Source organism: Limulus polyphemus, unplaced genomic scaffold (assembly GCF_000517525.1).
Source record: "Limulus polyphemus unplaced genomic scaffold, Limulus_polyphemus-2.1.2 Scaffold108, whole genome shotgun sequence".
Taxonomy (NCBI): Eukaryota; Metazoa; Arthropoda; class Merostomata; order Xiphosura; family Limulidae; genus Limulus; species Limulus polyphemus.
In genome coordinates this window covers 147,274-160,411 of record NW_013665718.1, presented here as the reverse complement: position 1 = coordinate 160,411, position 13,138 = coordinate 147,274, and the positions used below count along the sequence as shown (strand labels likewise).

Below are 13,138 nucleotides of genomic sequence, written 5' to 3'. Positions count from 1 at the left end.
AAATTATAGTGTGAAATATGTCTGCAAGATATTTCTTGCTTTTTCATAGCTGTCACTACCATCTTGTCCTTTGATCAGAGTAAAGAATATGTCTTTTACTTTCATGTCTGCCATGAGAATAAGCAAATCCTTCTTGAGATTTACCCACTGTGAAGAGTTTGAAAGTAGAAAAAATCCATCGTTTCCATCTTGCTGAAACACATGATGTTTCTGAGTATTCAAATATTGATGTTGTCCCTATATATCTGTTATTAATACACTTACCATTTAATTTTCCTTGGTATCTGTCATGTAATGATTGAGCCAAATCTGTTTGGATTTAACCATATTTAAACCTTTCACAGTTGAACTTCTTTTTGTTAGACTATTTTTACAACTTCACATGTGCAACCCAATCAGATATTCTAAAACTAATCATTATTTCTGACAGCTAACGGAGATTAAGTAATTGTCACCAAATAGAACTTGTCATTAATAATTATGAAAGAAACTGTATATAAGTACTTGCCTTATTTTATGATAGTATGTTAATATGGCAGATACTACTATAACCAATGAAATAAACATTAATATCAAGGACATTTCTAACACAGAACTTCCATACTTTGAAAACTTTAAAGGCAAAACTGAGCCTAATGATGGTTACTGTAACCTAAATGCTTACTACTTTCATACCATCAGTGTGAAGAAATTCTGTAGTAGCTCATATTTTTAAATAAAATAGACATTGAAATTAACCTTAAAATTTTAAGTGTCATTTTAAGGGTTTATTCAGCTAAGTATATATATATAAATTTATAGAATTATTGAAACAGTTTGTACAATCAAGCATTAAATGATACCATTAGCATTAAAAATGTAAGAATCGTGAAGCTATTAAAAAATCATAGCTAGAAGTGAGAAAGTATGAAGATTAGTTTTAATTAACCAATAAAATTTATTCTCAATTTGTAATAGCTGTAAAGCTTACCTAGTCCCAATCATTAGACAGAAATATATTCTTTCAGGACTAAATGCTGCCCTAAATTAAAAAATGAAGAAAAATTAAATAAATCATAGGACTTTATGTTTTTAGAAAAATTCTGAAAATTAAAACTCCTACATGAGCTTTGCAAGTAATATAGAAAATGTCCACATTTCTATCTGCAGATCAATAAAATTGACAGAATATATAATGTAGTTCAGAATTGCATAATGAATGGTAAGAAACTCTTAAGACAGCTGAATGTTTGCTAAGCCGTAAATATTTAATTAAAAGTAGATACAAATTAACTTGAGTAAGCTGACACAGAATTGGTGACATTTAATTTCCAGTTCTTTTATTCTATTTATAATGCTTAATAATTTTTACTTACATTACTCTAAATTGCTTAAGTGCTTTACTTTTTTTTGTATAAATAATACAAATGAAATAATACTAAAATTCAGTAATGAGTGTTTCCTCTTTACAGAAATATTGCAGTAATCTGGTTTACATTTTCAAAACAACATAAATTTTAATATATGATAAACTTATCTAAACAAAAGAAATAAAAAGTTCTTGGTATCCTAAAATTAAGTTCATAGATTGTGCATAAAATATTGAGTTACAAGTTTATTTCTTCTAGATATGCTTAAAACTTGGTATCCTAAAATTAAGTTCATAGATTGTGCATAAAATATTGAGTTACAAGTTTATTTCTTCTAGATATGCTTAAAACTTAAATGGCAAAATCATGCTTCTGAATAATCTGGAGTTTTAAATAAATCACTTCTTGCTTTTATTATTTCATGGGAATCTTTAGTGTTTTTTTTTTCTCTTCAAAATTTGTCTTGAAACTTCAAGCATTTAACAGGTTTATGACAGGAATCATATAAGTACGTTCATTGTTTTCTTAACTCTTTATAGCACATCATAAGTAGGCATCTGAATTATTTAATTTGTTGTTTTAATTGGTGTGCAATGTTTCCTAGGGCAATTGCTATGCATGAAATTGTATATTTACTCTTCAGGAATGATACACTTAATACTCTCCTTTAATCATTGTTATGGTACATGAGCAAAAGAAAACGTAAGAATTATCACCATTAGGGATCAAAATGCATATAGCTTATAAGGACTATTTAATTTTTGGTGGAGAATGGTTTTTCTTTTTTTTTTTCAGATCTATGTCTATGACTCAGATATTGAAACACATTAAATATGAGTAAACAAAATGTTTTCTACTATATTTCCAAAGTTAGGTAATTTTCTAGCTTTTCTGCAATCTATTTACACCTTTTCATGATCTTGTGCTACAGTAATTCCATAAAATATTACTTGCTCTTATCAAAACATAATTTGATAGTGCTTAGAGATACTCCAGAATTTCAGAAGGAAAATTACTTCCTATTTCTCTCATATGTCAAAAGCTTCAAAAAATGAGGACAGAAAACTAAAACATAAGAAAATATAGGTAAGCATGCATGCATGGTATGGAGTCCAGCTAATGAAGCTGAAAGAAAATCAAATCAAAAACTTATGCGAATGGATGAAAAACTAAAAAGAAAAGGTCTTGTTGTGGGAAGAAATTGTATTGTTTCACCAACTCATCATTCTCATACACTATATGGGAAGCAAGCAGAGAAAAGGAGTGTACTTTTGGCATGACGGAGCCTTTTGCAAAAGAAAATATGCTGCACGACTATTGTCAAGATGCATAGTTTTCAGGTAGAGCATGACTATTTATGGCAACATGGACTGTCATGATGTGGAGAGGCTTCAGAATCATTTTAATGTAACGTATCTCATGCTATGTATTTCGAGTTCCATTTAAGATTAGTTTTAAGCATCAAACTCATTTTTCCTGAGATGAATAACTTAAAACTGAAGAAATACAATGTAATTTGGTACAAAAAACGATAAGCTTAACTACATTCCTGATGCTGAACAAAGATTTTATGAACCATTATACAACGAAAGGTGTAGAAAGAGAAAAACAAGAGCAATATATTAAATAGAAATGTGGACTAATATAAAGGTGTATAAAAACAATGAATAAAAAAATTTAGATAGAAAACGTTTGATTATGTAATATATATTTTAACAAGAAATATTATAAAATAAATTCATATTAAGAACCTTCTGTTGTCAAGGCCTGCACATACTCCTGCAAGATTTTTTCCTTCAACTCTAAAGGTATGGTTTCTTGTTGTACAGCACTGATCACTGCAGAAAAGAATAAACAAAATAACAAAAATGGAAATATATAATAAAATGGAAAAAATTGTATTTTGAGAAAACAATAATTTGAGTAATTTCAGGGAAATAAAATTCCTAGTGTTAAGCAAAACAAGAAGCTATTACAAAACCGATCAAATAGAAATAGCTAATAAATACTTTAAAGAGTTATAAAATTCAAAAATAGTGCCTAATGTATCTGCTTCATAATTGGGTGAGCAATGCAAGCAACCAACAGCTACAGATTATTTTTATAATTGGTGGGTGCTGTAAGTGCTAAGGTCTTTTATCTTGTCATTTTTTATTATTCTTTTATAGGCCTACTTTAATTATTTTACTCACCCTTATTAAGTTTCTAGTCTATTTTTATCTTAACCAAAATATAATAATTTAGTTGACTTAAGAAATCAACAACCACACGATTAAAAGAGTAAGCTAACATTAAAACTTCAATACCTACAGTACTGGTACTTAGGTCTTGAAATTGGGCCTAACAAAATGTAACTTTAATGTTAGTTTTCCAACTTCCAAGAGAGCATTTGTTCTACACAATTCAGTGAATTACTCAATCTTTTTTCTCACCCTTTCCATTTTGCATCCTAGACCTATTATAAACGTGTATAAAGTACTTCCTTTCTTATTTGTATTATTTAAAAATAGTAATATTATATTTAAAGTTATCAACAATAATAGTGTCATACAGATATGAATTTATCTAAACAATGAACATATAAACATAATGCTGCATTACATTGCATCTTCATTACTTGTGTTCATATAACAGAATATACTTGTTGATATGTTCCTAAAATATGGCTTGGCTTTGGATTATAATATCATGTATCAGTTCTGGAACAAGTATGAATTTAATCAATGGTAAAATTTCATCTTACAAGAAAAAATTATTGAAGGACTATATGATACTGTGTGGCAATAACTTGAATAGGCATGTAATACTTTCACATGATATTGTGTATCAGTCAACCGGTGTAAATTTTGTTCATAATGTGAATTAATTTTACTAATTGATATTTGCATTTATATGAATATATAAATTAAAAATCCAATTTAATCTTCACATGCATAATTATAGACTGATATAAAAAGTAATTTATGGTAATTATTAAAAAAAGAAAATTAAGCAAGTAGACCTGTCAAAATCAATGTTCCATACCTGACATTAATAATGGACAAATCTTTCAAAGCATATTCTAGATCTGTTAGGATTATAGCCAGATTTGTCAACTATGTTATAAATCTGTACAGATCAGAACTCAGGTCTGGGTTTTATTTTAAGAGATTAATTAGAATTACTGTTATAAGTACAATTACTGTACACAAGTTATAGATAAGTTAATTTTTCTGTTTAGTGATCATAAAACTAGTATTTCAGAGAAGGTGATAAGCTTGTTTTCAATCACTCAAGGAAAGTCACAACATTTTACTTTTGTTAAACAACGCAGGTGTCACTAGGCACTGGCACATGAGGCTCTTGCCCCGAATCCTCAGTTTGTGTCTTGAAAAATCAGAATACAAAACCGTGATCGATATCATACTGAAATGCCAAAAATTCCCACCCTTATGGGCCCGGGCCTCAAATCTTTTAAGCATCTAGCAACGCCTCTGTTAAACAGGAACATTGCTTAAAGGACAAGTGAACACAGAGCTAAAACTTCTACTAAAAGCTGTACAACATGAAATTGTTTTTAAATGATGAAAACAATTCATTTTTTACTACAAAGAATTTGTAAAAAAATAATTAATAAATAAATATTTTTAATGGTTGATAAAACAATCACTTAGGTTAATTTTTCATTAAAAAAATGTTTCACACTGTAAAATGAAAATTGTGAAAATGTTACAGAATAAAATCATGGAACAAGTATACATGTGAATATGAGAGTGAATAAAGTCTGTACAGCTTTATAACTTTACTATATACATTTAGTTATGTTGCCAGATGGATATTTCCAAAACATTTAATTTGGAAGTGTGTGTTCTCTTATTTTGAGATGAATAATGATAAGAAATGTAGAGTGTACTTTCAATAATCTTGTAATTTTTGTTTTAGTTAAGATAATTTTGTGGTTTCTAAAGATAAAGGTTGCTCTTACAAAAACAAATAAGTATTAATTATTCTATATTTGTATTCTAGTTACCACAACGAAACTAAGACTACATGTTATCCATCAGTATGGAAAAACTTTAGTAGGAAACTTGAAGAATAAAGCCCTTTCTGTATTTCATGAAATGAATGAAAAGATTGGTGAAAGTTTCCAAAAAGAAATAAAAGTGTATGTTTGTTAACTAACCGTTTTTTGTAAATTCATGCTTCAGTTCAATGCAGTGTATTTATATAGTATCTTATAAAAAATCATTATTATCCTATTACTTGACATAAAAAAATTAAAGGAGCAACTATTTAATATAGTTTGATAAATTAGACTTGAACACCATTCCAAAAATCAGTATATCATTAGTTACCTGTATGTGCATATGATGTTTACTAATTCAGGGTATTCTTTTGGAGTGATACTGACAGTCCAGTAGAGTTCTTGCCAATGACCTAATTCTTAGTACAGGTGTGAATATTACCTTCAGAATAGTAAGAGATATGTTCTCTGGTGAGAATTCATGCTATCCGTCCAGATTTGAATATTAACTGATTTTCCCTTTTGGTTATTGTTACCATATAATTGTGTCACAGTATTACTTGCTGGTAGTGAGTGAACTTTTATGACATAGTTGTTCATATGTTAAAAATTGGACATGCATAGAAATGTGGAAGATTATTTTGATGTGTCCAGGCTCATAATAGAATGGTAGGGACATGATATTATAGGTAACTGATCTATGTACTAGACATATTGGATAAGGGCATGGATTGTCACCTCCATCACGTAATGAAAAGTATCCTAGCCTTCACCAGCCAACTTTGATTTCTATACATTTATCATATCATTTCTGTCCTGAGTTACAAATGCAAGGTAGCTTATCACAATCTTGGTAGTACAGCATAGGGTCTTATTAACTGAGGGGTTGAAGCAGGTTTTTTCAAAGTCACACCTGAGATATCTGTTGAAATACTGATAGTCACTCCAGTTACTGTTCTGAAGTTTATATCGAGTCCATGAGTAGTAAACTAAAAATTTCTACTAGGCATATTGAACATCTATGTTACGGATTGGGGCAAAATTTAATTTTTCTGTTAGAGCTCTATGGAAAGCCTGAAGAGAGTGTGTGAAATCAGCTCTGTTGGTAATAGAAGAATTTGAAGTAGAGAGTCCAAACTCTTCTTAAGTGGTAAGTAGTTCAGGGTATTCTCATCACATGATACATGACAGTCCACCAGAGATATTGCTAATGACCTATCTTTATGTGAAGCCATGAATGTTATCTCCAGATCAGTAAGATACACATTAGCATGAAGTGGCCTAAATGGATCTGTAGCTGCTCATAAACCACTGCCTTGGAGAGATAACCAAAGCAAAAGGCTGAAATGAGCATCAGACAGCAAATAGTGGGATGAACAAAACTGGAGAAGGGTGGTCTTTACAGATGAATCTAAATTCAGGTTGTTTGCAACAATCAAAGATAATTTGATTGGCAGAGAGAAGAACAATATTATGGTCAGTGTACAATATAAACAATGAAGTATGCCATTGGACCAATGCAAGTATGAACTGCATTTTAACATTAGTATGGTGATCTACACAAAATTAATGGCATCTTGATTGCTGACAAATATAAGCAGATTTTTATTCATCGTTTAATTTTCTCAAGAACAAGACCTATTGGATTATCTTACAGCAAGGTAGTGATCCCAATCATTAACCAAATGTAATGAAATGATACAATGAAGGAAATAGAGGTTTAAGAAACACTCACAATCATGATTTGGCCTGAAGAAAATCATAATGTGAATATTATTAAGGTTGTATGAACTTATGTGAAAACTAAGAAGGTCAAATAGCAACTTTGGTTGAATTATGTGGAGTCGATGCAGGACATTTGGAATAATAGTTCACAGTTATACATTCATAAACTTATGATAGCATAAAACAAGGTGTATGGCCCTGTTTAAAGTAAATACAGAATACTAGTGCATTGTAGAAATGATTTACTTTTATTTGTATTGTCCAGAATACTTGGCCATTTAGTTGCAAATATCATTATTTGCAACTCCTGTATGTCTATTTTCTTTTAGAGCTCATAACTTTTTCCAGTAGTGTGTTTTATTAGAATGATATTTTGTGCTTGAATGTTCTTCCTCAGATGTATCAAATCCTCAATAAGGCTGTAACGCACTTCAGGAAAGGTATTCTAATAATAACATAATTACATTATTTCCAAGTGGTATTAACATTACACTATGCCATTTACTCTATCCCACTTCTTACTGCTGCTTTCTTTTAAGGCATAGCTTGGTAATTAAGGAGCTTGAATAGCAATATGCGGGTTGTAGGATAAAAACTGTCACTAAACATGCTTACTGTCTCAGATGTGGGGAGCATTATAATGTGATGGTCAGTCCTACTATTTATTGGTAAAGAGTAGCCCAAGAGTTAGCAGTGGATGATGTTGACTAGCTGCCTTCACTCTAGTCTATCACTTCAAAATTAGGGACAGCTAGTGCAGGTAGCTTCCAAGTAGTTTTGCTTAAAATTTAATGTAGCAAAGTTTTTTTCAAATTTTAGTTTACTAAGGATCCTACCAGGTGTGCTGTTATAGATAAGATTATTTAAATCTGAGTCTGACCAATTGTATTATTTACTTATACTCATGGATTGTAACTAGTAATATGTTATTGAATAAATAGTGCACCTAAAGTATTCTCTAATTTTAGTTTTGTTTTTCACTTGGTTGAAGCACAATGTAACTATAAGATTCTGCCTTTTTTGAGTTTTTTAGTAGATTTTATGTATGTATACGAGCTATAACATGAAGAAAAAATTGTCCCAGGTTACAGCAAAAATGTATCACTGATTATAAGCAGGTATGTTTAAACAAACTAGTTATTTCTAGTTTCTGGGGGTATGTTTCTTAACCAGTGTTTATAGCTTAATTTTGATAAGATTAGAAAACAAAATTTGGGTTAATATCTGAAATTTCTGTAGATTGTTTACTTCATTTACTGATTTTAAAATTACTTACAATATATCCACATGCTGATACATTAAATTTGTCAGTTTTAGTATAAACAACCTACACTGTCTTATAGAGGAATACCTTTTGTACAAATATATGGTTTCAGAGTGGATCAACTGGCAGAATTCCTTCACTCTGAAATTGAGCAAGAAACCAAGATTCAAGAGGAGTTAGTAATTGTAAAGGACCAACTTTTTATTAATACAGGCCATATTATGTTCTCTCCTCCACAACTATCACCCATACCTGAATTCCAGAAATGTGTCCATCCAGCACATTTTACAATTACAATGGCTTGTAATTTATCTAGAAAGGTATGTGACACCTGACTGTTGTGTAATTTAGTGAAAACTAGATTCATGTTGTGAGTAAAACTGCATTTGTGTTTTGTCAAAAACTAGTGCTAATATTACTCAGGTGTATATATATATCAGAGGCCAACTACTACCAGTAGTTAAATTAATATTTTGAACATTTGACTTTATATATGTGGATCATTGTTTAAATGTGGTTCTGCACAAAAAAAGAAGAGTATAATTCAAATGTTGATAAATCTGGAATAAAGGAGAAAACACAATGTTTAGGTTATCTTCTGAATGACAACTTGTATCACATAGTCTGGTGGAAAAGCTTGATTAAAGTTTATTAGTTGCACTTACAAACATAAATCTAGCATGTTATAAAATGTTTGAGCTAAAAATTCACACAATCTTGTGAGTTTTTGAAGGGAATTTCTTATAAACATTTCAAGTATGTTTTGAAATGGAATATTAAATGACTAGAAGATTTAGTATGGTTTTGAAGCTTAGACTAGAAATTTCAGATCAAATTTGTGCTATATTTGTTTTAAATTGATCAAAAATTTAGTTTATATTTAAAAAATTAAGTGTAATGTGAGAGGCATACGTTTTAGGCCATATACAACTCAATAAGTGCTTGTGGTAAGGTTATGGCAATTGGATATCAATTATTGTTGTGGTTAGTAGCTTATATGATCATCTAAGTCTAACTATTAATTAGTAAATAATTTCAATTTTTTGTGTGTATATTTTTTTATATAATGGGGTTCAAGTTGAATGGATATAACACAAATCTTTCTGTCAAGGAAGACCCAAGATTAAATCCTGGCTACTACCAAAACAAAAGTAACCTTCTCAGAACTTTTCTGAAGATGGCAGCAGGTTAGCAGGAAAAATATAGAGTAAAAAATAATTAATATGTAGTTATGAATGTCAGCTTCTTTTACACACACATATATATTTATATATGTATATATATACATCAAAAATGAAAAATTAGTTACTACTTCATGAGTACACGTAGGTGATCGTGTAAACTACTAACCAGGACAACAAAATTCAGTATTTAAAAAAATTAATGGTGTGAATGAAATTTTTGTTAGGCAAATATTTCATAAATATGCTAAGGAAAAGTAATGTATTTACAGTTCTCAGAGGTGGCTCCTTCAGGTCTGGTTACCATGGTAACACTGGTAGATATTCTTTGTTATCTTATTGCTTCACAATCAAATGATAGAGAACTTCCACTTGAATGGTACCAGCTAACTCCAAGACAGGTTGAGATGTTCTGTGAGAATCTGGTTGCTCGCTCGGTGTGTATAGACTGGCGTTGGTTTCTTCTTTCTGTGTCATCTATCCCTACTTTATCATTGGACAGACTGTTAACTCTGAAAAAACAGTTCACTGAATTGGATAAGGAAAAGACTATGAAGTTATCACTAGAAATCTTCCATGATGTATGTGAAATGCTTCTAGATCATTGATTTAGGTACTTTTATAGGAAATAAAGAAGTTTGAAAAATATAAGGTTATTTATAATCATTATTATAAAATACTTCAAGCTCCACAGTTGCTAAACATGTGATAGATATAGTTAAAATGAAGTTGTTTTAGTCACATTATTTCTTTATGTAACAAACAAACTCATTATGTTTTTCACAAGTATTTTAGTATATTAAGTTACATGCAAAAGCTGAATAGAATAACTGGTGAAATTCTACTTTTTCTGTAACATTAAAAGCACATTGAATTTATTGTAATGCTAACTGTAATTGAAAATGACATACAGTAATATTTCATAAGATCAAGTTTGTGTCACAACTACAAAGAATAGACACTATTTGTTGTTTTCAGCCTAAAATGAAAGAAAGTAATTTTGATTGAATAGAGTTGACTGATAAAGTAATTGTATGTAGTATCATTTAAGAACCAAGTTTTGTGAGATTTTAACTAAATATAATTAACTGATTTATATTTCATATTCCCACAGGGAACTGATACCTCAATTACATATTTTGTGATTTAATCAACAATTCAAGTGTGTTTGTATTATGTAAATAGATTGACTTGTTAATGAACAATTTAAGTGGGTTTGTTAGTGTACTTGTATTATGTGAATAGATTGACTTGTTAATGAACAATTTAAGTGGGTTTGTTAGTGTACTTGTATTATGTGATAGATTGACTTGTTAATGAACAATTCAAGTGGGTTTGTTAGTGTGTTTGTATTATGTGAATAGACTGACTTGCTAATGAACAATTCAAGTGGGTTTGTTAGTGTACTTGTATTATGTGAATAGATTGACTTGTTAATGAACAATTCAAGTGGGTTTGTTAGTGTGTTTGTATTATGTGAATAGACTGACTTGCTAATGAACAATTCAAGTGGGTTTGTTAGTGTACTTGTAAGTCAATCTATTCACATAATAGCAAAGTGAAAATTTCTCAAATTTATATCGCTCGCTGTTGGTGTGGATACTCCCATTTGACTGCAGTACTTCTAAATCATTCATTTGCATCCAGTGTTGATAAGCCTTAAGAGTAATATAGGCCAACTTGAACTGTTATTTAAAGCAGAGTTTGATGTACAGATAAGTACACTCTTTGGTAGGTTGATAGGCTGCAAAGCTACAGAATGTGGTATTTGTGCTCTGCCCACCATGGGTATCAAAACCTGACTTTTAGTGTCATAGGCCTGCAGATTTACCACTGAAGAGAAAGATATAAATACATAAAATATTTATATGGTGAAAGTTTAATGGAAATTTTGTAAACATTTTCTTTCTAGCTAGTGGCAAAGATTAAAGAAAAACACCTGAAACAGAGTAGAATCAATTAACAGATATTGTTAGAATTATGGAGGTTATATATATGAATATTAATGTAAATTAAATTTATTGGTACCAATGAAAGTTACATACCATATTAAGGTATGAAATTCCACAAATGCCATCTTGATTATCATAAAACATCATTATCATCAATGAGCTTAAGTTTTCTCGTCGCTCAAAGTGATGAATGTCCTCTTCTGAAGAACTTGAATCTTCTTCCAGGGTATCACTCCACATGAAAACCAGCTGACATTTAGGTTTATATACTAATTTCATGTTGGAGAAAAGTAAAGGCACATCCACACAGGATGTAAGCAATGTCGTCAAATGTCAATCCACACCAAATGCAAATTGAAAATGTTCCAAAAGACTAGAAATAAATACATAACCCTGCTCATGCATTTGTATTGGACATAATAGAGATGGGCAGTCCCATTAAAATACAGATTGTGTTTTGATAACAAGAGCTCTTATCTCCATAATAGTAGTAGCCTATAGTTGAACTGATATTTTCAACAAACTAAAAATAAAATAATTTTGTTATATATACATATACAACTTACTGTAATCTCAACAGAGACAGGTTTTATTTCATAAATATTTTCATTCTATCAACAAAACAATCTTTGAAACTTGAAAAAAATGATCACACAATAAAAAATTATAATACCAGATTGCACACTGAGCTAAAACATGTAAGCCTAAGGTGTGAAGACATAAAGAAAAAGGAACAACACAAAAGAAAAATTATCTATACAGATTAACAGCAAGAATTCAGCTTGGGAGATTCTAGTACCAACATGAGCCAAAAGTTTAGTAAGGTCATTTAGAAGGCTTTGAATGGCACTGTTCTATTTTGATGTATACTAGTTTGAAATCTATCTGCAACCAGATTAAAGCATAGAAGAGATGTGAAACTTTGTTTAAAACTTTTATTTTCAAGTTCATTTTATATTGATATCATAGTAGGCTTATTGTAATTTTTACTTAGAAATTAATTTTAGACATTTTTATTTATACACATATATTTTGCATGAAACCTAATCTTTATGTTTTCTAGAATATCTTTCTCCAAATTAATGTTGCATATGGTTCTCACTTCTGTAACACTTGTGTAGAGTCAAACTTCTAATCTTGCTTCTGTAGAGAAACAGTTAATAATAGTTCCCCACATTGACCTTACATGATGATAAGTGTGTGTTTGTAGGGATTTCATTTGAGTAGATTTTTTTTAAGATATTGGTATCGTATCTATTCCACTGATACCTCAAATTCTGCAACAGTTTAGAGAAATGACATCTTTTATTTTCTCTTCAAGGATAGTAGACTTAATGAGGAATCTATACATCTGTTATTCATATAATCAACTGATAACAATACCTCAAATGCCACAACATTTTTGTTTTAAGTTCTAGGATGGTGAACTATCATTTTTAAGTGACTCAGGATTAATGAGTGATTTTGACATTGTTTTTTTTTTTTACGTAGTAGTTTTCTTGTGATTTCTAATTGCTTTCAAAACCGATGAAAGCATTTTGTATTGTGCCCCTCGAGGTCTTGGTTTTTCCAGAATGAAATGCTAATTTCATCCTGATGGCTCTTTGTGATCTCTTCTTGAATCTCTAGTAACTGTGTATTTTTTTATTATTTAATGCACAAGT

General features: G+C 30.1%; 1 protein-coding gene across 1 annotated transcript; it reads left to right on the top strand.

The window, feature by feature from the left end:
• Window positions 1-532: 532 nt before the first annotated feature.
• On the top strand, window positions 533-10,130 carry LOC111088975. Its single transcript, XM_022400465.1, has 4 exons — window positions 533-695; window positions 5,355-5,493; window positions 8,454-8,661; window positions 9,795-10,130. Exons 1-4 carry the CDS (start codon window positions 533-535, stop codon window positions 10,128-10,130), a joined length of 846 nt encoding a protein of 281 aa, XP_022256173.1.
• Window positions 10,131-13,138: the final 3,008 nt, after the last annotated feature.

Excerpts from the sequence above, each read along its gene's own strand:
- LOC111088975 (XM_022400465.1), top strand. The coding sequence starts at position 533 with ATGGCAGATACTACTATAACCAATGAAATAAACATTAATATCAAGGAC. Across the intron at positions 696-5,354 it reads CATCAGTGTGAAGAAATTCT|TTACCACAACGAAACTAAGA; the intron begins GTAGTAGCTCAT and ends TTTGTATTCTAG. Across the intron at positions 8,662-9,794 it reads CTTGTAATTTATCTAGAAAG|TTCTCAGAGGTGGCTCCTTC; the intron begins GTATGTGACACC and ends ATGTATTTACAG.